Source organism: Lissotriton vulgaris, chromosome 2_1 (assembly GCF_964263255.1).
Source record: "Lissotriton vulgaris chromosome 2_1, aLisVul1.2, whole genome shotgun sequence".
NCBI classification, from domain to species: domain Eukaryota; kingdom Metazoa; phylum Chordata; class Amphibia; order Caudata; family Salamandridae; genus Lissotriton; species Lissotriton vulgaris.
Genome location: NC_141687.1, coordinates 1403985556 through 1404012225, shown reverse-complemented (window position 1 = coordinate 1404012225; position 26670 = coordinate 1403985556). Strand labels below are relative to the sequence as shown.

At 41.1% G+C, this 26670-nt stretch overlaps 1 protein-coding gene across 2 annotated transcripts in view; it reads left to right on the top strand.

Moving 5' to 3' along the window:
- The window catches only part of POU2AF1 (POU class 2 homeobox associating factor 1), a 221103-nt gene that overhangs the window by 190308 nt on the left and 4125 nt on the right, over window positions 1-26670 (top strand). For both annotated transcript variants that reach the window (XM_086958843.1, XM_086958842.1), the window contains exons 3-4: window positions 16691-16733; window positions 16835-17106. In XM_086958843.1, coding sequence (XP_086814969.1) covers window positions 16691-16733; window positions 16835-17106 — 315 coding nt within the window. The remainder of the gene's footprint in view (window positions 1-16690; window positions 16734-16834; window positions 17107-26670) is intronic.

Genomic DNA, 26670 nt, shown 5'->3' with positions numbered 1-26670 from the left:
CCTAATACGATTGTGAGGCCGTGAGGGCAGTCTTGCTGTGACCCGTGCCCTCGTAAATCACTTGCCACCTGTTCATCGCCACGGCCCGTGCAGAAACACCCTAAGGCCTTGGCCGGAGCTGCGGAGATGGAGACCAAAGCCGCCGCTCTCCCATTGGCCAAAAGAAACGAGCCCCTCCAGTAACGCCACGCTGGGATTGGCCCAGCGCCGCCGCGTCATCGCCGAGGCCGCGCCCTGATTGGCTGCCAGCTCAGCATCATCAGGGGCTGGTCCCGGGAGCCGCGCTGTCATTGGCTGACTCCCGGGTGCACACCGAGGTTCCTCTGTGGAGTCACGACTTCATTGGTCGGTCCTGAGAAGCCTGTGGACGATCGTCGGAGCCGCGCTCAAAGCGAGAGGGAGACCTGTCGGAGCCGAGGGAGCAACGCGAGTGCTGACTGCCCCTGGCCAGTGTCCCCGATCGAAGCGCTGAGCTAGCTCCCCGCCGCTCCCTGGAGTGCTGAGAGCGGGCGGAGAGCAGCCGGGACCGGCCGGTGCTTGGTGCGAGTCTGCTCCGATCGGCACGGTGGTGCCTAAGGAATAGTCGGTGAGGCGCCCTCGCAGGACTTGGGGGGCATATCGAGTGAAGGGCTGATTTTGGGGCCAATTACCTTGGCATTATTTTTAAATACGAATTTGAAGAGACTTGAGACTATTTTCCTACATTGAAAACTTCCTGATAAAGTGCAACCTTCGTAGATTAAGTGCAACCATTTGCTAATGAAGTAACCATTGAGTAACTGTTGATTTTCCCTGCATAAACTAGATAAAGTTATATTTTTATAAATATACTTACCTGTGTGGTCTCAGTTTGTGGTGGATTGGGAATCATTGATTGTGTTACGTGCATTTATTATACACATTGCCTTGGGGATAAGGCTGTCTGCTCGAGCCAAGCTATCTAGAGGGTGAGCAGGGGTTATCTACTGTGTATATTCCTTCACCCTGACTAGAAGCAAGGGTCCCTACTTGGTCTAAGGTACTTACCTCTGCCAATTCGAGACCCCCAGATCTAACAGTTGCCCAGTGATTAAATCCTGGATGTTAAAGTAGTCATACCGTTGTCAACTACAGTTAATGCCTTTTGTAAATTGATCCTATCTATTTCCCGTAGTCTTTCCGCTGCTTCTTGTTGAGAGAATTTCCAAATTTCGTTATAGACAGCATAATAGAAACGTTTTTGGTGTGGCTTTCTGGAACGTAATAAAAAAATCCCTGTAAGTAAGGATAAGTGTTGTTTCACCTGTGGTAGTGTTGAGGTTTTTAGCCAATTGAAGCACAACTTTCCAAAGTTGTATGATGTCACCACCCCTAGGTATTCTCTTTGTACATAGCTTGGGTCTGTCCTGTAGATACTAAACCCTTCAGTGGTACCCCAGAGTCTTCCCTGACATGTTTGTGTCTGTGAGCTAAACCAACCATCCCTTCCAATTGGGGTCTGATCTATTGTGTTGTAAAATGTCATTTATTTTAATCCCTTCTTGTGATGTAAAATTACCCTTGGTATGTGATGGTGTGTTGGAATCCAAGGTGTGTTCAAATCCTTATTCTTGGCTATTCTAAGACAGGTAGTGTGTTGCACCGTATTGTTTAGAATTATCATCTGCTATGGAATGAGGTATGCTCTAAATAGTGCTTCTGTCCCCTGGACTTGCCAGTCTCTAGAACCCCAGACTGATTTGAGGTCTATAGTGTCTTTATATAATTCGAAACCCTGTTCAGAGGGATGAGTAATAAAAGAGGCAGAGTAAATCTGTTTGGTGTTACTCAGCATATTCTTCTGTGCAGATGTTGGTGTATCCATATAGTAGTATGAGGTTGGGTCAAAAATATTGAACCCTGAAAAATAGGACCATTTCTGTGTAAAAGTTTTTGAACTACTTTTCAGAGGTGTAGGGCAATGTTCCCATTGGTGATATCTGAAACATTCCTAGGGGTACTGGATTTATGTGGAAAATAATGACCCTAATGTTGATAACAATACAAGGTGTTAAAATCTGAAGTGTCTTTTAACATTTAATTATTAGAAAATATGGCAGATTGTTCTAAATCAGACAACATATTATTTACAGTTTCAAAATCCCAAACATCGGAAAAGGTACTTGAGCTAATGATATCATTTAAGGAAATTTTAAATAAATTGGGTATTTTTAAAAGTTCGGTCGGACCAAATATATCATAATCAACCTTGTCGCACACTATACCATCAGGTATAGGAACTGATGTAATGTTCACTGATGACAAGTCACTATTCAAGATTTGATGAAACATGAGGTTTCAGGATCAAATTCACTTTCAATGCTGCAGAGCTTTGGCACAGGTACCTTCTATTGATAAGTAAGCAGAAAACAGTTACTAAGCCTATCCAGAAAAGAAATAACAGTATACCAGTGATTATCTAAATTTCTAACCAAGGTGACACTGGGTATGTCTTTTTAAGAAAAATTAAGAAGTCTTTGATTTGTTATAGACAAGATGTTGGGTCTGGCATTGTTTCAGGTTCACGTGGATCCAACCAACAGGTATCAAAGTCGATGAAATACCCAGATACTGTTCGATCTATTTTAGGTAGCTCAGCAGGTTTTGTTGAACTTGTATATGGCTCTTGTTGAGGCATATTTATGTAGACATCAGTGTTAGGTCAAATTGAAATTTGTCTTTCATTTTGATTTTGAATATCTGTTTCAAGAGGAATGAGTTCCATGGCATTGTTGCATAGTCCATCATTCCGTATGGGAGACTCTTCATACATGATGAGCCTTTCTGTCTCAACTTACTGTATAGTAGCGAGGGGAGGGTGTCAGCTACTCAGAAGCCCACTAGGCCTACTATTCAGTATCTGCTACATAGTGTGGTTTGATATGATCAATGGAGACAAATCTCCTCCTTTTTTCCGACAAGAGGTGGCAGAAGTACAGATCTTATTCCTTCAACATCCAGGACAGATACAGGTTTCTATACAATGGCCAAAATTCTTTTTGGGCCACTATTTTTTCGCTGACCTGTTCCACGACCTTAGTAATCCAGATAGGTCTTACCGTGACTGACTTTTTCTTCCCCAGTAGCGGTCGACTTTAACTGCACATTTATCTGTAGTGCCCATTACTCTGTAGTGCGCCTGGATTCAGATCCTGTATAACAAGCAAACATTTATTGTGTATACGTTTTTCATCCGCCACTGTGCCTTCACAATCGAGATCAGGTACCCACATTCTCATCCCAAAAAGGACCTCATGAGGAGTGACACCCCCTAGAGAACTTTGTGGCATGTTATTCAAGGCCTGCTGTACCCCATATAAATGATTGACCCAACTGCCACCCGCACCTAATACTCTAGCTGTTAATGATTGCTTTAAGTCCCGGTTTTTCATCTCCTGAATTTCCCTCAGGATGGTACGGAGAGGAGTACCGCAGTGCAACACCCAAACTACCCATGACTTCCTTATAAGCCTTAGAGGTTAATGCGAGACCACAGTCAGAATGTAATATGCCAAATGTGTATTTCTCTATAAAGTCTTGCAAATCTTTGATAACAGTCCGAGCATCAGGCGAGCGCTGAGACCATACCCATAGAAATCCCGAGCAGGAATCCACAACAACCATTATGTCCTCGTAAGCCCTATCAGATTGTAAGGGGCCTCAGTGGTCCAAATAGACAAACGCGAGTGGTCTGTCTGATACGAGCAATGGTGTCTGCCCTGGGCGTGCTATGGTGCAGGCCTTAATCTATTGACAGATGTCGTATTTTATGACAATCTTTGGTATGATTTGTTAACCCTGGTCACCAATAGTGTTATTTCAGTAAATGAATACTCACCATAATTCCAACATGTGCAGGACCCAAACCCTGATGTCCAACAACAAACAGTGCGGCTGACCCTAGTTAGGCACTTCAATTTCTTTGTTTCACAATTCAGTCCTGATAATGTGCAACACACGTCCGGAGCTTGCCACACTTTTGCTCCACTGTTCTACAGATACCATGCGTTTATCCAAAAAAGACGGTGCACAAAGAAGCAATGTTCAACAGGTCTCCAAAATCTTCAGTTATTAAGTTCTTTATTATTCAAATATTTTTTTTAATAAAGCCTCAGCCAACGAGTTTCGTTCTGATGGAACTTCGTCAGGGCTCGATGATCTCGTGAACATTGGGTACAGGGGGTCCCAGGTCATAGTAGGCCACGAAAATTCATATATTTTAATCTTCACCCAATCTTTGTGTAGACAAAGGGTGAAGGTACATCTGTATATTCGTGAGGAACAACGGATCCTCTGATTCAGGCTCACAGGCCTAGAGTATATGTCCGTTACAAAATTAGCATAGGAAGCAAGGAAGTGAGTTACTTCTATAACATCAATCACTATCACTGGTGTCCCCAAGTTCTAGCATGAGTACCTCCTATCATCACTTGTGAACTATCACAACCCAAATCGTGGATAGGTAAAGAAGAGTATCCTGATCTGTATAATTCAACCTGCAAGCCCAGTTGTCCTCAGAGGGTAATAATAGAACCTCAGGGATACAATAATCATCAAAGGATGAAGTACACCCCTGTGAACCCTCGTATCCACAGCTCATAACGTTGCGAGCTGTGGATTCAAGGGTTCGCGTGCAGCTACATTAAGGCACAATGCCCACATGACTGATGAGCCGCATGGGTGTACTTCATTCTTTGATATCATGATGCACTTCCATTTTTGACTGAAGACGTGGTTCTGTATTTTGAGTCTTTTTGTGATTTTTGTATCCCTGAGGGTCTATTATTACCCTCTGAGGACAACTGGGCTTGCGGGTCGAATTATACAGCTCAGGATACTCTTCTCTCTTCTTTATCTATCCACGATTTGGGTTCTGATAGTTCACAAGTGATGATAGGAGGTACTCGTGCTAGAACTTGGGGACACCAGTGATAGTGATTGATGTTATAAAAGCAACTTACTTCCTTGCTTCCTATGCTAATTTTGTAACGGACATATGCTCTAGGCCTGTGAGCCTAAATCAGAGGATCCATTGTTCCTCACAAATATACAGATGTACCTTCATCCTTTGTCTACACAAAGATGAGGTGAAGATTAAAATATATGAATTTTCGTGGCCTACTATGACCTTGGACCTCCTGTACCCAATGTTCACGAGATCATTGAGCCCTGATGAAGTTCCATCAGAACGAAACGCGTTGGCTGAGGCTTTTTTAAAAGAACATTTGAATAATAAAGAACTAAGGGCTAGATGTAGGTAATTCTATTTTACGACTTCTAAAATACCGAATTTTACCGATTCGGTATTTAAGAAGTGGTAAAATAGAAGGGGGCACATGTAGGTTTTTCAGAATCGGTAAATACCGAATCTGTAAGATTCGGTATTTACCGATTCGGTAAATACAGAATCGGTATCCCCCATTGATTCCTATGGGCCTTGAAGCCCATAGGAATCAATGGTGAATACCGAATCGGTATTTACCGAATCGGTAAATTCCGATTTTTACAAGGGTGCAGGGGGTGTCACTTTGACACCCTCTGGCACCCCAATTCTGGACTTGTGTGCCATGTGGCACACAGACATGCCCTAAGGGCATGTCTGTGTGTCACATTGCACAGGTGTGCATGCACAGATGTGCATGCACACCTGGATTCGGTATTTTACCACCCAATTGGATTGGGTGGTAAAATACCGAATCTGAAAGGCCTGCGGCACTCAAAGATGTGCTACCTACATGTGCTTTTACAGAATCGGTATTTTTACTGAGTCTGTATTTACCGATTCGGTAATTTTACCGAATCTGTAAATACAGATTCGGTAAAATACCGATTCTGTAAAGCATGCTCCTACATTAGAAAACCGACCGGTATTAGGGCTCCTACATCGAGCCCTTAATAATTAAAGATTTTGGAGACCTGTTGAACATTGCTTCTTTGTGCACCGTCTTTTTTGGATAAACCCAAACCCTTCTGTGCAGCTAATATTAACCTCAATCTGCGTTCCATGTTTGGTGTTACTCTATCCCCCACTCCGGGAATCTGGACAAATGGAAAGTTGTTTCCATCTAACTTGTAGGAGTACATGAGTGGAAAACCTTTTGACAATGGCTTATTGTCTTTGCGTAAAGCAATGACAGCAACCATTATCTGTCTGTCTCTTCTTGCTTTTGAACGAGTGATTGCAGCTACAGACGCAGTTCGTACTGCCCCCTTTGCGGCTTCATCAGCGAATGAAGTCCCTTCAACGTGAACGCCATCACATTGTTGACTCAGCATATGTATCATGTGATCCCTTGGTAGTTCGTATTTCAAATCACCTACCTGTTCCCATAGCATTTTAAGCTTACCCACCTTTTAAGTCTTTAAACCCATTTTGTCCCAAATGGTGAAGATATTCATTGTATGAATGGACACAGTAAAAAGAATCGCACTCTATAAGTGCGGGGAATTCCTGATCCGTATATATTAGTGCCTGTAGTAGAGCTGTTAGTTTTGCCAGCTGAGCTGTGAAGTCTCCTAGAGACTTTGTCTTCGTATTGCTGCAATAGAATTTGCCTTCCCGCATACAACCTTTCACAATTGCACATGTGGCACTGTATTGTTGTTTACTTCCCATGGCCGGCTGAGCAGATCCGTCAGTGTAAATTGTGTATTCATACTGATCCAGAAGCATTATTTCATTTGGGTGAGGATATTCCTGTTCATATTGCAAAAATGTGTGTGTTTTTAGACTTGGGTCATATCTGTATTCTACGTCTGATGCAGTGAGAGAATTCTCCCATTGTATCCATCTTGGATGTAGAACTTTTGCATTTGGAATGCGAGCCTTTGTAGCAGCCTCTAAGGCTGGTATCTGAGTCATAACAATTATTTGTTTTCCCTGAGCCAGGGCTCTTTCTCTCACTACAGCAGTCTGTCCTGCTGTCAGAATTTTTTCTGTGGACGCAAAACGCATCTCAACGTTCGTATATAAGTGTGATTTGTATGCTATGGGTACTGTTTCACCGTCATTGTATGTTAGTTAGATGTAGCAAGATTGACCCACAACTATACAGATCACTAGGTTGTGGACATTTACGCGTGTCTGTAAGTGTTTAGATGCTATCATGTCAGATTGTAGGAAACAAAGGATATCTGTGTGTTTCTGTGTCCATTTCCTATCTGACAAATCAGGTCTTATAAGGTCATAGAAAGGTTTAACTCTTTTTGCTTAATCCAATATGTATGTTTTACCAAAATTCAGGAAGCCCAGTATGGATTGTACGTTTTTCACTGATCTTGGAGGTTGGAGCAGCGCACACTTTTCTAAAAAGTTAGCTGTCAAGCTTTTTCCTTCACTTGAGAGCTCATATCCCAAAAATAGGACATTGAGGTGAGCTATTTTTGAAAGTTGACTTTGTAGTCCTCAGAGGCTAAGCCCAAAATTATGGTGCTCACCCTGGTCAAGTGTTCCTCAAGGTCATCATCTCTCAGATAAATATCATCTACATAGGACAATGCCTCCTCATCCAGATTCTAAAGTAACTCAGTTACTCTAGGTGAGAATAGACCCGGGCTGTTTTTATACCCCTTGGGGAGTCTGCAAAATTGTTGCTGAGACCCCAGCGCTGGGAATGCTGCCAAATATCAGCTCTCAGGCTCTATATTTTGACAGAAAAATCGATTTGAGATATCTAGCGTTGTTCTGTATTTTTTCCGTACAATGTTATTCATAAAGGCGGCACTCTGTGCGTTATGTACCGCAAAAGTTTTTGTACATGAGTTTAGATGTCTATAGTCTAAAATTAGATGATGTGAGTTGTCAGGTTTCATTATGGGAAACAAAGGATTATTCATTGTAGAGGTGCAAGCTTCAATCAACCCTGGTATTCAAGTTGATCTAAGATCTCCCTGACTTGTTTTGAGCTTCTTGCTTAATTGAATACTGTCTCTGTGGAGTTGGAGTAGATTTTAATGGTGTAACGTGGTGGGTTGAATCTTCATCCTACCCAACATGGTTGCAATATAGTGCACCAGCAAGGGCTACTGCCCATTCCTGCATGTACGTGTGTTCTCAGTGGTTAGTAACGAGGTCTCAAAAGGTCGGAAAAAGGACCCTTTCTCCCTTTGGGCAATCCATATTTATAGAAGGCAGCCAATCATGTTCAGCTAAAAGAATATCATAGCCAAAAGTCAGGTTCTCGAAAAAGAGACCTTTAATTATTCTGGGCTTATCCCCTTCCATTGGGAGTGTTCTTTCATGTAACCTATGTGGGACACTTACCCTAGTATCAGGCATTTCTACTGTGATATGTTCACTCAGCTCCGCTGTCACCAGAAATTCCATCAGGTTCTAGCGAGCTATTGTTACTTCAGCTGCACTGTCTAGCATCATCAGAGCCCATTCCCCGTTCAGTAGTTAAGTCCTCAGAAATCTATGCAAGTCTTACCTTAAGACCTACTACTATCTTCTTTTTGAATTTAGGTTTTGATTTTTGTTTTTCTTCTTTCTTTGAAGTGTATTCTGGAGCGTGTTGCTTGTCTCTGGACTTTGTACGCTCTTCTTGTCTGTGTTCTGACCGCCCTTCCCTCTCTGAGCTTTTTGATGAACCCTGAAAGGAACGAGAGTAACGTGTATCAGTGTCCTGAGACCTGTCAGGTTTTCTAATGTTGTACCTATTGCTGAGGTTATACCTCCTTTCAGGGGGCTCCTGTTGAGGAGACCTACTTCTGGATTGATATCTATTCTCTTTATTCTGTTGTTGCTTGTTAATATCCCATTTCTTCTTTGACGAAGCAGGTGCTTGCTTAAAAGTATCCTTTTTAGAAATGTCCATCTGTTGAGGTTTTATTGCTCTAGATCCCAAACTGTCTCTACCTAATTCTACATAAGCAGTTTCAATTATTTTAGGTAATTCATGTTCCTGATGTATAAGTATGAACTCCCTCAGGCATTAGCGTATTGCCGCTGATGCGGTCTCCCCTTTAATGTTTGCTAATATTATAGCTGATACCTGGACAAAATTACCTAGTAATTTCATCCCTAAGTTCAGAGCAGGTTCGGCTCCATACTCGTTCTGTATTTGTCATAATACAACTGGTATTTATGCTAATGATGGGATACCATGAGTCCTGGTGTACAAGGCAGTGAAAAAGGTACCCCAAGAGGTACAATTCTCTTAACTGGGGTGTTATCCCCATGGGCAAGCAGATTGCTAACATTCTGTGTTTTTCTTGTGGGCTGGTATTTGGAAATACCACCTCTAGCTGTGTTTTTTTTTTAGCCTCCCAGAATGGCATTTGTTCATGTTTTGTGAGCATCTTGCCATGACTTTGTGTAACGTTTGTGGTGTGATTTAAGTTGTTGATGTTTGAATTTGACCTGTTGGTGTAGCCATCGCTGGCTGAAGTGTGAGTGTTCTTATCACAAAACTGTGTCATGTTTCTGTTAAGTCTTATTAGGTCTTTATGAAGTGTACGTAAGTCTCCTGCTGGCATTGTTTCAATGTCAGGATGTGGTGTGTAGGCCACTATTACTGGCCATGTTGCTCCGTCTCTTCCGAGCAGACTGAGTCTTACTTTATTTCTTATACGGGGAGGGTGCCATTAAACCAGTATAAATGCTCCTGGTAAGTGAGCGGAACGTCAATGTCCTCATATGGACAATATTCGCTCAGTAACTCATCTTCTGTGTAGCAATGAAATGTTTTTGTTCATGCATTTGCCTGTGGGAATCTAGCCCATGAATAGAATACCTCTTTTTAAATGATTTGTGTGCCTCAATCATGAAGGATACTGGCCCACCCCTAGCTGGTAAAACATATGAAGCTAGTTTTAGGGTGATGGCATTTCTAACATTTTCTGTAAATTGTATTGGATCGGAATCTTCCTCAGCTGAGAGATTTAGCTCATGTACAGCATTATCCACTTGGACAGTCATTGTTTTTTAGTAAGAAGAGTTCTCCAAGGGAACCAAGATAAGGTGTTATGCAGAAATAGGAACAATGTGTCCTTCAAGCTTGATGAACCAACAGCCAATAAATAGGATTTTGCCTATTCATCTGGGTAGGAATTTTGTACCAGATGTCTCTGGGGAAATGTGAGTAGGGGTCTTTGAGAATAGCACAACTGATTACTCAGATTTGACTGTTAAAGAAGTACCCAATCAACATTGGCGGCGCCATATCGTGAAGTTCTTATAAAACCTGAATAGGATCTGCGCATTTAGACAACATACACTGTAGGATTGATGTCAGACTGAACACCCCCACCTGGTATGTTGGCCTATGTACCAGGTGGCTCACAGTGCCGTTAGAAACTCCTTTTACCAGGGAAAAAATAGTTCTTGGCAACTGTTGAACATGACAACCCTGCTCCCTCTCTCTGTCTCAGCAAGATGTGATGTTTATATACCCAAAGGACTCTTCGGGGTTGTACCTTGCTGTGCCAATTGTCAGACTTAGGATGATGTTGGGAAAGAATTTTATACATAGTTATTAGCCAGGAGATGGTAGTCCTGCTGAGTTTCCAAGAATCATCATGCATAATGTTTGAGGCTTTTACCAGGGAAAATCCTGCATTCTGTGTGCAGTATCGTATCTAGGTAAAAGGTCAGTTCCCAAGAACCTTTATGTGTGTAATTTAGGGGAGAGTATAGGTGAAAGGTTACGATGTTACCTGAGCCCATATAAGGGTACCAATATGGTATATAACACCATCATGCACCAAGAACTAAAAACAAAGCATAAACCTTTGATATTAAAAAGGGGAGGATGAGATAGCCACCAAGTAGGTGGACTGTTTAATACCAAACCAGAAAAACTGGCACCAATCCTGGCTTCCAAGTTTGACCACATTGCGTGATCCCAGGCGAAACTATTTTTTATAGAGCCTCCTTTCTCTTTATTATCACGTATGAGCTTGCCTTCCAGTACGTGAGGTCAGGGTGTGCACTGTACACAAATAATCCGATGCATTAGGGTGAAACGCTTCTGCATGTTAAAGAAATTATATTTTTTACTTTAATGAGACTGTCATATTTTTACATGATGTTTGTTGCATAATTTCGATACCAAATATTTTCAGAGCTCAGCTCGTGCACAGGCTCTAAGAGCCCTGCCAGAGCCTTGGCTCAGCTCTGGACCAGCCGGGACACCACGTGACCCGCAGCAGGTATTCCCGCAGGGTACACAGCTCCACCGAATCGGCAAAAGCAGTGCCTGTTCCCCGCGCTCCGTATACTGCCTAAATACGTTGTAGCATTGAATTTTTGTGCTACCGATAAGTGCCCGTAATTACGTGGACACTTATCTTTTATACCTTTCAACCACACACCTTAGCGAGTGTGTAGGTACAACACTGTTACACGTGGCATGCCTTTTTGCCACTCATCTATCACCTTATGGTCCTTAAGAAAGTCCCGTTAAATACCTAGAGGGGACTGAAACATGTAGACCGTCACACCTAAGCCAACACATAGGAATAGAGTTCCATTTGTAGTTGCATCTCACATAGTTTTAACCAATACCCTGGGCCGCCAAGAATAAAACATTAGGTAAGGATTCCCAGAGGTATTTTTTAGCTCACCTTCACTCACATCACACTGTTGCACGACACCCTCTCCAATGTAGTCAGGCGTCAAAGCACAACCAGGTGGCACTCGGCCGCCTGGTTGGGACCCCAATGATGAAGCATGACACCAACCAGGTTGGTGTGTGAGTGGTCTTTTAACAACACCCAATGGGTGCAATCTGTAGGCCACCAATACAAGTGACTAAGAAAAAACATATACACATAGTGGGCGAGTCCTCATTGTTTCTATACTCAGCTCTGGCTAGGCCACCTCTATTATTCAGTAAGCAGGTGTGTAGGTTACTGAGTTGACGACTGAGTAGGTGAGTGAGTGAATGCAGGGGTGCGCCGACGCAGACCCAAAGGAGGAAGGGGTCTAGTTGGGGCCTGAGGGGATTGGTCATTGAAATGTTGACAGTGATTTCATCTGTGATACCATGTGTGTGGTCATCCGCAGTTCATGAGCATGCGGAAAGTTTAGGTTGTAGCTAAAAAAAGAGAGTTGGAGGTTTTAGGTCGAGCATAGCGGCAGTGCGCATGCACTGCACGCTCAACGAGATATACTGCATTAGGGTATGCACTACAGCCCTACCCACTCTCTGCTCACATTTGTCATTGGCTCTGTGTCATTGTCCTTCTTAAATAGTACCTTCTGATACGTAAATAGGCTGGTTAGTCCCGCCTTAGTAGCGCCTTGTTTCCATTTGCTACCGCCCATAACGACTGGACCTTTTACTTGGCTTATTACATGGTCAGCTTTAACAAGTGGGTGGGCACTATTGTGTTTTAGGACACTGATGGGACAATGGCAACTGCTTTTTTTGGTTTTGTATTTGTATGCTGAGCGCATAATTATGGATTTTGCCTCAAACCACACAACGCTTCTAATAACTTGAGACATATATCAATTTTTTCTAGCTTGTCATACTCTACAAGTTGTCTTTCAGGAAGTTTGATTGGTCCACACACATTTGAAAAGCACACTTATTTGAGGGACCAATTCACAAATTCACAAATCTCCTACAAAGCTCTCAGTTGAATGTCCATCCATACTTTTAAGTTTTTTTTTATATGAAATATTCAATGCTATTAATAATATTTTCCTCTAATTACATACTTGCAGAACGTATATATGTTCATCATTGTCTAAATCAGCATAATGTTAACCACACATTCTCTATTTGTGCATTATGTGTGTCCGTAATATTTAAGAATTTATGGAAAGTGACTGTGAGGAGATCTGCCAATTTAGGGGCATATTCCTCAAAGTTTTGCATTGCACTTGCACCACACAGTGGTGACGCAAAACCTAGTTGAGATTTCCCGAGCCACCTTGTATAGCTTTTTGGTGCTTGGTAAATCTGGAGTAACACAATGGGTGGAGCATCGCTGTTGCCCAACATCCACTCATGCATTTTGGTGCATTCCCAGATTTACCATGAGTGATAGATCTGGGAATGCGTCAACATTCTGCACCTTCTCAGGGGAGGCGTAACAAGGACAAATATCTTTATTTCTCCTCATGCTTTCATCTTTTTAGATGTGCTTCATGCTGTATTACATCTAGATAGAGGAAGAAGCCTCAAAGGATTGTTTTTGTGCAGGAAGGTGTTCCTTCCTACACAAAAACAATCCTTCCTGCAACTCAGATACCCTTACACAGTGGTGCAAGAGTGCCTGGAATGGCGCTAGGCGGCCAAATGTGCATCAGCACAGGGAGGGAGCAGGAATGCACCATAACTTGATAGATATGGCACATTCCTACCTTTTCCCTTTCACACAGTGCAGTGCATAATGTGTCTTGCTGTGTTGCCTTGTGTGAAAAAATAATATGTCCCATAGTGTTTACAGTAAATGCCTACTCATTATTACATGCTGTTTTTTTCTCTGTGAAAAAGCTACGATTCCCAAGCATCTGTGTCGATAGCTTGGGTGTGCAAAACAAAAATGGCTCCAGCACATGGTTATGATATTTCACTGGGAAATGGTAGGAGCTACAGTTTCCATCCTTAAGGGCGGACTGAAAAGCATTGACATTCAGCACAGGACACATGTTAATATTCCATGAATTAACACTGAGCAGGCCCTCTTCTGTTGACATGTGTTTTGTGAGAGCTACAAGACGTAGTCCAGTATAGTTAATTGAGAATGTAAAGGTTATGATCATCGTTACAAAGCAATACGAGAGAGCACAAATATTTAAGGTATATTTTAGAAATGTATTGCATTAGTAATTTATTGCCTTAGGTATTAGTAAGTGGACCTAAATTATAGGAAGGAAAAATAACTACAATTGCTTACTGCTTTTAGTTGTAAATAACACCAACCTCAACAGTTACAAAATATCCCAAATTTACTAGCCAAAATATCTGCCCTATTTATACACTAATGTAATTAACCTTGATTTACATTTCCTAATGCTTTGCATTGGGTTTGCATCACAAAAGAGTGCAAAGTGTTAAGGGGGAATTTACTAACCAACAAAAACCAGGATTTGTGTTGGAAAGTTCTCCAAAGTAATGCATAGTTGTGCTAAGTGCTACTTTATACCACTATTTTTACAGTTTCATTCCATGGGTGGTATATAGGTAATCTCTCATAACTACCCATGTGTATTGATGCAAATTCCTATCTACTAAGATTTGTAGATGAGGATTGGTGCCAAAATCTTACACCTTCTAGAGGCCGGCATAATGAGGAGAAATATTTGTATTTCTCTTTTTTTTCCAAAATTGCACGTGTGCTACTTTGTGTAGCACACATAAAAAGTAGGACAACTCTCAAAGGATAGTTTTTGTACTGGAAGGGTTCCCTTCCACAAAACATATGCTTTAGAGAATGCACACACCTATGCACTATTGAGCAAAGGAGTTTGCATTGGCGCATTGCAGCCAAAAGTGCATCAGCACCGGAGGAGAGGAAAAATTAGTCATATTCTAATAGATCTGGGGAATATTTTCTTTTTCCATTTGGTTGCTGCTCTGCCTTTCGACAACGATAATAATAAATCTGGGCCCTGATCTCAAATGAGTGTTAGAGAGATGCAGGAGAAAGGTACTCCCAAATGCAAAATGATTTCCTATTTTCTAAGAAATAAAGTACATTTTAGAATTAATGTATCACATTTTTGTGTGATAGGAATCTTTCTGCCACATAATTCAGAAGTCTTGGAGGAAAATAGCACCAAAATTGTTGTTTGATAACTTTACAAAAATGACAAATGCATAAATCATTTGGAATTTTTTCTGATTACAGGCGTCTAAGGGGAAAATCAAGGAAAATGGATAACAAGTAAAGAAAACATTTGGAAAAAATTGTTTACCGTACAGATTTGAGAGCATGAATCTGGAGACTTGTCTAATTGAGTAGATCTCAGAAGGTCGACCTTCTTTAAACATACATAGCTCCTACCTTATTCTGTGAATCATGATCCACAGAGGTACCATAACATTTACCTACCAAAAGTCACAAATATCAATTCTGTTTACACCGGATAAGTGATCCAGTGGAAGCATTGATTTTCCTAGCAATTTAGGTTTTATCTCTTACTTCCGCTACTTCCTTATTTATCCCTCTAACCAGTCTGGGCCCTCTACAGTTAGACGGACACAGCATCAACCATACCACAGAGGCAAATGGTCCTCTGATGGTTCTTTCGATAGGAAGGGTGGAACTAGGGTGTCCACAACATTAGCTACCCAATGAAGACTATTAATTGGTGACTAACTCACAAGGTTTCAATACACCACTCTTAGGACCATGCTATAAAAGTAAATTATCGCAATGGGAAAATAAACCTCCTTAAGAAGTTAATTGTAACTAAAATTATGGACATTAAGGATCAAGTTTAAAGTCCAACACTGGTGAATCCATAAGCATGGGCAAAAAGGGGGACTAAGGCACATTCAAGTAGTTTGGCAAGTAATCCAGATCAACTGCTCAAAGCAGCAGTATTAGTAAGAGTACAGTCCAAAATAGTATATAAAAATTGGTCATAAAATCATAGGACAGTGTTCTGTTCTAGCAAAAAAATAAAGAAAAACATAGCATCTGTTCATAGAAAAGGAAAAAAGGTATTGTAGTGCCCTTCCTTTGGGGTTTCTTCTTCTTTTATAGTCTTTATGACACTTCAGTGATTTAGTATCACTTCACTAGTCATTCCATCATGATTAGTTTACAAATGTAGTCACCAAATACATTTAGTTACTCTGGCATGCTTTCCTATGCTTATCATGAGAAAGAACTTGCTTTCCAGGCCTTATAGGTTTATCAATAGTAAGAAGTATACAATGTAGCAATCTATGGCATCAGGTTTGAGTTGTCCCACCAACCATTTAACAGTGAACTTTGAAAGAATGTCCTTTAAAGTAAGATGATACATGTACATGTACAGAATAAATAAAGAAATATTTGCTAGAATGCCAAAGGAGCATTCAATTTGTCTAAGGAAAAAAAGGCAGCCCAGGAAAGAACATGTTTAAATGGCCTTCAATGCATATGTCTGCTTTAAATGATTTAAACTCAAACATTTTTTAATAAGAGAAAAATAGTAATGTTTAACCAACGTCTTATTACACAAAATAGATTGACGTTAACTATGACCTACCGCAAACAATTTCAACATCCATACAAGTAAATCATTCTTAAAAAATGATTTTTACTAAAATCATTTCTTGTTTTCTATAATCATTAGGGGTTCTACTACCACATTTGTAAGTTTCAATTTCCTAACTAATTTTATTGCATAATTGCACCATCATCTATTCATAAAGCATTCAATGTAAAGCAATAGACATGTTAGGTCACGTCATTAGAATCATTAGTTTCTTCAGTAAACGAATATTAATACATTCTTTTGATATGTAAAGTTGTTAAGAAAACCTATTCATAAGCATTATAACCCATTAGCAACGAATTTTCACTTTTACAATACTTCCAAGCATGCTATTAGGGTGCTGTTACTCCACTTGTCTCAAATGCTGAGTTACTTTGTTCAACACGTGCAATGTGCACGTTCAGTTTTTTGTGTCTATATCAGTAAATGTGTTGTGTACAATGTTTCAAAAACATTCTGCTTCATAGTAAGCTTTGTTCACCACTGTCTCTTTCTTTTTTTCTTTAGGTTATGTTACCCCATCAGTCAATTCCAGGATATTCAACCATTGGTAACAGCCACCCCTTTTTATTATTTTCTATCTTGTTTTAAATTATATTTGAATTATTTCTCGCAATTATTAACCCTTTCCTATCGGTCTGCTCTTATTAGACCCACATTGCATTGATTTAGCTGTAACAACGTCTTCACTTCCGATGACCGATGAAGGAGGTCTTTACACGGGATGGATTTCTCAACCATCTTCTGGAAGTCTACAGCCTTTGGCCCAATGGGCAACATGCACCGATTACGCTTCTCACGAAGTGGTCAGCTGCCCATATACAGGTGACATGTATGTCCAGCCAATGTGCCCGACCTACACTGTGGTTGGATCCTCGTCTGTGCTGACCTATGCGTCACAGCCACTCCTCACTAATTTTGCGGTAAGGGGCATTTTATTGGCATTATGGTTTGAATGGTCGGCCTATATTGGTTGCATTGCCATGAACCCATCAGTGATCGAAAATGAATGCCATTATAGAGCATTGATGAACAACTATATTATATAATACATCTATATTAAATGGGAGGATGATAACCCTTTATAAAAGCCTGTCTCTAATTCCTTATTACAGTCGAAATGCAACATTTGCAGTCACCTACAATAAAGAAATAACAAAGGTACTTCACTTTGTATTAAGTTATTAAAGTTGAGATATGAGATCACATTGCCTCCTGGATACTGTGAGCCACCTCGGAGTTCCATGACCTTATATAAAGTAACTCAGCCTTCCACTCGTTCCTTTGTATATGGTCACAGAACCCCTTGCTAAATTGCAATACCTGTACAATGTACACCTGGGAGGCACTTTATCCCATATATCAAGCAAACAATTATTTTTCTGCAATGAGGATTATTTGACAGTAGCAGTAGAAGGAAATAATGAGACATTTCAATATTCTATGGGTGTCCTGTTCTGTCACAAGCACTACATCTGTGTCATTTTTCATGATTTGCACAAATGATCAATGTGTACACAATACATCCAACTAAAATATGTATGTAGTCATTGATTAACTTGAAAATCTGGCATAGTCAGGGTCTTGTGGAGCAATGTTAGAGACCTAAGTACTGTAAAAAGAGCCAGAATGGGCATTATGGCTTATTAGGAATGATACACATCCCCGCCAAATTAATTGAGGGTGGGGGATTATGGAACTGGGAGCAAGGGGATTATCTCCCAAGACTGAGAGAAAGAGATACACTCTGTCTGCAGGTATGGTGGAGCAAATATTGGGTAGCTCTGACATCTAAAATAAAGTAACCAGGAAAGTCTGCATTTCAAGCCTTTGTATGTGCACTTGGACTACAATGACATCACAGAAGGCACTGATCCTGCAAACACAGATAGTGCCAATTCACATATATGTTTGTTGCCTTCCTATAAACTTATTTTATTAGGGTATGAATGCATTTTATGATAAATATACATTTTAAAACCAGACAGAGAACTCCATAAACAGGTCTCCAAGGACAGAGAATCAGTCCCTATAGTCACACATGTGCAGGTAAAAATCAGCAGTGCCAAATGCTTCCAAAACGAACTTATCCTTAACAGGAAAGTGTTACAGTGTACAGTTCATGGAGGAGGTTATTGGAAATGATCCACCACATCCCACTATTGTCATACCCATCATGAAAAATGTTGTATGAAAAACATGGACCACAATTCGAAAATGTCTTATTTATTTATTACATTCACAGGAACAAGGAGCTTCTATAGATAACTACCTGTAGCATAAAGAATAAAAGGAAATTGTGAGGGTCAGTCAGTCAGACAGTCAAATCACTTTATTCGATTAAATAAATATAAAAGTACAATACAAAACACAAGACACAAAACGAACATGTGCCCTTTCCAATAAAAATAGGCGACACATGTGAGGGTCAAAACCAACAGTACTTCATAACTGCAGGCAGCGTTCTTGTTAGAACATGGAAATGAAGTATTTACATCTACGCAAACAGGGCTGGACTGGGAACCAAAACCGGCCCTGGCAAAGTGCTCGGCCAGCCGGCCCCCCCCCTCTCGGCGGTTGTGGGTTCCGCCGAGCCATTTTCCAGGGCCGGTATTCGGCCGATTTTTTTACAGGGCCGATTTTGCAGCTATGCTTCAAAAACGGCCTTGTAACAAAAACGGCCTCCAGGGGTCCAAAACCGAGCCCCAACCCGTGCGGCGCATTGGGGGATTGCCCTGTGCCCGCTATGGCCAGTCCGGCCCTGTACGCAAAAGCCATTAGGTATGTTTTAGGAGAAAATTGGCAGTCGGTTATGAAGATGGTGAACAGAGACTTGGATTGTCTAGAGAAAAGAGAGGAGGAAGACATTCAAGGAATCCAGTGTTCTATTAAAGAACAAATGATAAAAGCATTATATGCCCTTCTGGAAACCACTATGGATTTTGATTGTAAGCAGCTGGACATTTGGTTGGAGGGTATAGTGTGAGTGGAGGTAAGAAGATGGATGGTTTGCCTGGAACTGCAGATGACATCAGGTGAAAAGAAGTAGACAGTTTGCATTATGTACCTTAATATGTTTATTCTTCATATATTCACCAATAAATGTACACAGTTTTTGTGTTTCCAAAGGGCATATTTTACCACAGTAGTGGCAAAGATACACCACTACTGTCCTCCCTATATTAATGACCTAACACCCATAACCAACAAATAATAGTTTGAGGTTTCTTGATCATGATCCAAAAAGATCTGTATATCTCAGATCAACAAAGTACTTCAGAAGTACCATGCCTGTCAGGACTATCAAAGCAACATTATATTTACTATACAACACGCTATTCATTTCCTCCTTAGCACAGGGAATAATGCTCAATATGCTCAAATTGGGATAAGTAAAACCCGGTCTCAAGAAATGCTTAATGACTTACAACCTATCAACAAGGTATCAACCGACTGTGCAGCATTGAAATTCCACCCTCAAAATTCTAGATATTATTGTATATGCTGGATAAAGGTAGAACAGTTCTCGTCATTGTTTTGGACTTATCCACAACTGTGGCATAATTAACCATATGAGATGGATTTAGACCCTCAATCAACATATTGGGGTTTAAGGTGGTTGTTTTTAATGTTTTTCCTCTTTCTTAAGGAGTATTGGTCAATAGATTTGGATAGAAAAAACAAGACCAAACCCTGCCAAAATGTCCTGGGGTGCTATTACAGTTCCATAATAGCTCCCATAGTTTTCAGTCGGTATATGTAAAAGCCCAGAAGGTATAAGAGAGCTGTAACAATGTTCTTATGTTTTATTTAAAATGCATTACTATTATTTTTAATCCCAAAAATACAAATAAATTAAAGAACAACAAATAGCCCTCTCTCTTGACCTATGTATAACTACAGAGGCCCTACTTAAATAAACAGTGAAATTGACAGTGTAATCTTCATGTTTTCGTGGGAATGAGATTTTGCATTAAATCCAGTTGATTCCAATCCAGTAACTTAACATAAGTAATTTCTTACATCAAGTCAAAGAATACTGTGCTCCCGGCCTGCCGTTGCCCACAGTGACCTATTGTTGGAAAAGGCCCTCCATGCAGGGTCACCCCCAAACATTTTGCCTTTCTCCTCCCCATTTTGCTGAATATGTTTTTGTTGGCCATAGGACTCTGAGCACTTTACCACTGCTAATAAGTGCTAAAGTGCATGTGCTCAATCCCTAAAACATGGTAAAATTGCCGAATACACAATTGGCATGTTTATTTACTCATAAGTCCCTAATACAGTTCACTACGTGTGGCCAGGGCCTGTAAATTAAATGCTCTCTAACCACGTCTCTGTGTGCAGCTTAAACTGCTATGTCAACCTGATAAAATAAACCTTTTGCCATGCCCAAACCTTCCTTTTTAATGCATACATGTCTCCCCTATGGTAGGACAGTCCAGTGGGCAGGGTCAATGTATTTAAAAAAGCAGGATATGCACTTTTATGTTTGTCATGTCCTTAAATTCATTTTTCACTACTGCAAAGCCTGTATCACACATAGGATAACATTGGGATTACCTTATTACATTTTATAAGCACCATTTACAAATGGGATGATATTGCTTATTCCTGTTTGATGTCGCTGGAATCCTAATTTAAAATCCTAACTGATGGTGAAGTTGGATTTTAAATGGCAATTAAATACATTTTAAATAAGTTAAAATTTGCCATTTCTTGCCTTAGCCATTTGGTGCCTGCAGCCTGTCTCTGGTCACATGACTGGGTGTAGTTAACAGTTGGGCTTTGTGTATTTCTCCCAGATAGTCACACACAATGGGAGCGTAGGTGTGACTTGATGGGACATCCCGGGAGCACGGGAGGGAGGAGCATGTCTAAGCCTCACTTACACCTGAAAAGGATGTGTACTGTCTCCACACAAATAACAGCATACCCCCTGTAGTGAGTCTGAACCCCAGGCAGGAAGGGAGGACATATGTGCCCTTCAAAGGCATGTTTTTGAAGTCTCCCACAGTTCCAAGGCATAAGTACTGGACCTCAGACACTATCACTTCAGTGCACATCTGGAGAGGTGGATACTCTGCCACGAAAAAGGACTTCTGGGCTGCTGAAGGACTGCTGATCTCCTGGACTGCTCCTCTGGAAGAACTGCTGTCCTGCTGTGCTGACCTGATGCCCTCCTTACCTGGGTGAGAAGGAAAGAACCTGCATCACTTGAACCCAGAGTGACTCCAAGGGCTAGTTGGCTGGATTCCTCATCTGAAGCCTCAGGGACATAACGGGCTTTCAACAACTTTGCAAGTGTATCTGGAGTTTGCCATCTGTGAGTCTGCCCTGCCAAGTGGTTCCACCCCAGTCCTAGACCTTTGGAAGTGAGCCTTCAGGTGTTACCAGCGGAACCAATTAATCTTCTCTGCTGAGAGGTTTATCCTCTAGCCGAACCTATGCAACCTTGAGCTGAACTGATGCATCTTCTCAGCTGAGTGGTGCATTGACAAGCAGATCCGTTGCATCGTTGCTGCTACCGGAATTGGGCCTGGCCTGGATTTCTACATCAACCTCGCACCTTTGGAATCATCGCATTGCCAAAGACGAAGCTCATCTCTGATCCAGTTCCTCGCATCCCTCATCAAAGGCAGCTTAATGCCAACACAGCCTCCGAATCACAGTCTTGCAGCTCTTCGGAACCAACTCAGTACCTCAGCTGAGTGCCACATCCTCAATGTCCAGACCTTGCATTGCAAGACCCATCCATCGGATTCTCAACGACACGCACAGGACCTTGCACCGCAGTAATGCTGTCTCTCTGAACCAATGCATTGCTTTGACTGCACAACGTTTCCTGACTCAGATCCACACAATATTCCGCTAACAGGATTTGAAATACTTTGCTCAGGGGTGCCTAACCTGGTCCTCGTAGCCGGCTCGTGCTCCATTGCAGTCGGTCTGAACTTGTGACTTGGTCCAGGCCCGACGTGACCCGATATCCCTTGTTGGCACTTTTTGTTTTATGCCGCTATTTTGCCCAATAACTTTTCAATTCAATATCTCCAGTTTTCCTGATAGAATTTGATCTTTTTTTGGCTTTTTATATGTATTAAAACATTCACTATTTTTCTAAACCTGGTGTGGGATCTTTTTGTTTGGTGTTTTTAGTGTCTTTACAGTTTGAAGTGTTGCACAAGTACTTTATCGATTGCCTCTAAGCTTAACCTGACTGCTCTGTGCCAAGCGACCAGAGAGGGAGCACAGGTTAAATTAGGGGTTGCCTGCCTCTTACCCTGATCTGGATTATAGTTGCTGCTTGGCCAGGGCTCATACCTCGGTCAACCGGTAAACAGTTCCCTGTGACACTTGACTGGCCAAATCCACCCTCCTGGTATCCACATAGCTATTACAAAGTCAAGACTATCCTTCATTCCTCTACCAAGTGTTGCCTCCCCTTCCTGTCTCCTTTCCCACGCATTCTACAACCATTCCTTCCATCCATACTTAAATATTCACTTACACTGCCTAATCTGCTTAATTTATGGTGTTCTGCTTTCATTCTCTCTTGGCTCAGGTCATCTGTGTTTGCACATTTGTTTTTTGTAAACAAACATTTATTACCTTTTTGATATAATAGACATTTCTCCAAATCACAAATTAGATCATTTGTTCAGAATACAAAGATCACATAAACATCACTACAAATCCTACTACAATTAACCAACACACCCTCCCCTCCCCCCAACTTATTTAGGGTCCTGCCCCCACCATACCATATATTACTGTGCTACAATCATAGTCTACATACCACTCATATTTCATATTCTCCATTCCAGGTATACAGTTTCAGACACTCCAGAGTGTGCTCCTTCCTATTCATCATAAAATTACATATTTTAGGCTCTCCAGGTATATAGTTTCCGACATAGCTGCTACCTATTCTCCATTAAACTTCTTCTACATACATTCCTCTCCGAATACATTTTCCAAGTCGGTATCTCTAAGACAAGCCAATAAATGATCCCACGCACAAGTCCTTCATTGATCACCTTCCGTTCCTCTCTTCTCTATGTAAGACAACACTCTCATAGCCAGCCCACAAGATCAACTCCTCCTTATATCTTTCAACCCTGGGGAGCTCTAGCAGCATTCTAATGCAAAGTAATCTTGCAGCTAGCTAGGATCAGGGCCAAGTCAATATATCCTGTAGTATTTTTGTATTTGGCAGATCTAGGAAATCCCCCATGGAGACAAATAAACGGAGTACAATCAATCATTGCCTGTGTAACCTCATTAATGCAGCTCACCACATTTCTCCAGAAATCCACCAATAGTGGACAGGGCCACATCAATCGAAGCATTTCCACTCCCTGTTCTTTTTATTATTCTGAGATAATTTATCCGGAGTCAGATGAGGCTTATGTAAAAAAAGTACATTAATCAGCTTAAATCTAGCATTCCCAGGTACAGCATATGAACAAGCAAGTATTTCCCCCCAAAACAGAAATAGGATGTCCAAAATCCTCTTCCCATTTCTCTTGAAGACCCACTAGATGTGTTACAATATAGTTCTGTGATGCCTGGTAAAAACATCACTGTCTTAAAACTGCTAGTTATAGTACATGCCTAACAAGCACTATGTTGCTGTGAGTCCTCTACACCAATGCCCCAATGAAGACGCACCCTGGATACTACCAATCAATGTAATAAAAAAATTGCTTTCTTGAGATCTCAAAAGAGGTTGAAATATCCTCAAATGATAGTAGCTCCCCATCTCTACAAAGTTCTCCAATTCTATGCACCGCATTAATAGACCATTCCACTAGACCGCTTATTATTTCACCCTATAAAATTTTCTCCAAACTTTTCAAAGGGATGTCCTGGGCATAGGGCACAAGAGCATGAGTTAGCTATAGAACACAACACCAACAATGCCACACAACTCGCAATGCAGTGTGGGACTCTCTAACAGGCCTCCTCAGAGCCAATGGGATTCTGCACAGAATACATAGATCTGGTTCACAGCAACAGTTGTGAAAGGAAAACATTGGAATATTGAGGCTTCTACCAGCCATTCAAAGTCCACTCCATTGTCTTCAATGAAGCTCTCAACATTGAATGTGCTAATAAGGATTTCATTTTCCAAATTGAGCTTGAACAGAGGGCAAAATGCCCAACCATGAACAGGAGGTCTTCCTGGTTTTAACAGCGGGATTACTAAGGCTTCAGCCATTGTTGAGGGCAAGTGCCCCGCCACTTAGGCTGGAGAGTAGACAGTAAGCAGTCTCTGAGCCAAATCCTCAGCATAAGCTGTATAAAAGTCTACTGAATGTCTATCAGTCCTAGGAATGTTCCCTCTTCTGATATGCTTCATCGCAGTCTTCACTTCCTGAATGGTAATGTCTCCTCCTGTTTCTCTCACTTCCTGACAGGAAACCATTTAAATTCCATAGGGTCTAAACTCTCACAAAATAACTGAGTATGCAACACAGGAGAAGGTGCATAAAACTCCTTTTAAGAGTCCCAAAATATACTATTGATGCTCTCCTTTGTATAAAGTTGTTTGCCATCCTCAAAGTTCACCTCAAGGATCTGTGAGCTTCTATTTTTGGGATCAGTAAGCCAAACCAATCAAGTACCGGCTTTATCACATTGTTCATGCGCACAATCCATAAACTCTCTGTAATCATAACACTATCATTTTTCCATGTAAATTGATACTTGTTCCCAGGCATTTAAGAGCTGCTGCTTCAGATCTGTGTTCCAAGATCTTGCAAGCTCCAGCTCTCACAACACTTTCTCAGTCATCTAAATTTCTCTCACCAGAGTGTGCCACACCCCCACTGATTCTGCAATACAACGCCCCAAAATGACAGCCTTGAAAGCATCCCATTCTGTCAAAGGAGACACAGTGAAAGCCTCATTTTCCAAGAAGAATTTCCGCACAGTTTCTCAAGTAGTGTGGAGAAATGATGTAATGCTCCAAGCAGTAAAGTGATGTGAATAATTGGATTATCTAATGGAAGAAGTATCCCAAAAGCTCTTCTAAATTACATTTAGTTTTAGTGGCCAAAGAGCTCTATGCCACTACTCAGTACAGTTCGTGGAACTCCTTAACAGCAATGATAATTGATGTTTTTAGTCTGATGGCACTGACTCTGGATAATGTCTGGACTTCTAAAATTTGACCTTCTTCTACATATTTTGGATTTCCTATTAAGAATTTACAAAAGACATATGTACTAAATATATGTGTGAACAGGGTAGCATGCTCTCTCCTTTTTTATTCTGTCTGTATATGAACGACTTAGAGAGCCACATTAAAACTGGGAACATGGATGTTCCCCAAATAGGCGGCAGGTTGTTACCAGCGTTATTATATGCAGACGACTGTGTCTTAATGTCTAGAACTGGAGTGGGGTTGCAAAGGCTTTTAACTAGTTTTAACAATTTCATGGATGACCTTGGCCTGAAGACAAACGTAGCTAAATCTCATATCATGGTGGTGGGTAAATCCCCTGCAATGTTCAAGACATGTTTTATAAATAATGAGAAATTGCTTTATGTGCCCACTTTTTCCTACCTGGGAATTCTTTTTGAATCAAATAACACCTGTTCCCATCTGTTAGAGGCTAGGATTAGAGGTTTTAATCAAAGCTTGGAGGCAATTTTCAGGTTTACAAAAAAACTAGGCTCTCGACCTATTAAGGTAATGACTGAAATTTATAAAGCACGTACGTGTGCTGTCACCCTGTATGGTGCTGGAGTTTGGGGCTCTTGCAAAGTTGAACGCCTGCTGGGAGCCGAGAATAGGTTTATGAAATGATTACTGAGCACCCCTAAATCCACCGCTGCTACTATTTGCCATAGTGAGCTCGGGGTGATTCCTCTGTCCTTTCGGATACATTTGGCTCCTTTGTTGTTGTGGCATAACATTTGGGCAAACGAAGCGGCAGTCTTAAATCGTGCCATCATCACAGACTGCTTAAAATTGGAATGGGTGAGTAAAATCCCATGGTTATGTTATGTCAGGGCGCAACTGGAGACTCTGGGATTGTTGGTTTGCTTCGAGAATCCCGGGAACATTGCCAAAATATCAAGGGCAAAGTTGAAAAGGGATTTTCTAACTCACTCATATTTTCTGAGAGACAGACATTAAACAACGAAGAAAAGGGTTGTAGACCATTCACTTATAGACTGTTCTCCAGATATGGAGTTTTATTTGTCCCTTCACCTTAGCCACGCCAAACTGTATTCTTATTAGGTTCGGGTTTGGAATCTCCCATCTGTTGGTTTCATATCCCCAAGATGTATATTCTGATGCCGATTTGGATGTATGCCCCTGTGACTCAGAATCAGCACAGAGCACATTGCACTTTATGTTTTTTTGTAATCTGTATAATAATGAAAGACGTGCCTTTCTAAAACCATTGTTAAAATTTCTAGATATTAGAAAATTTCGGGCTGCTCTGTGTCATCTTCAGCTTTTAAATAAT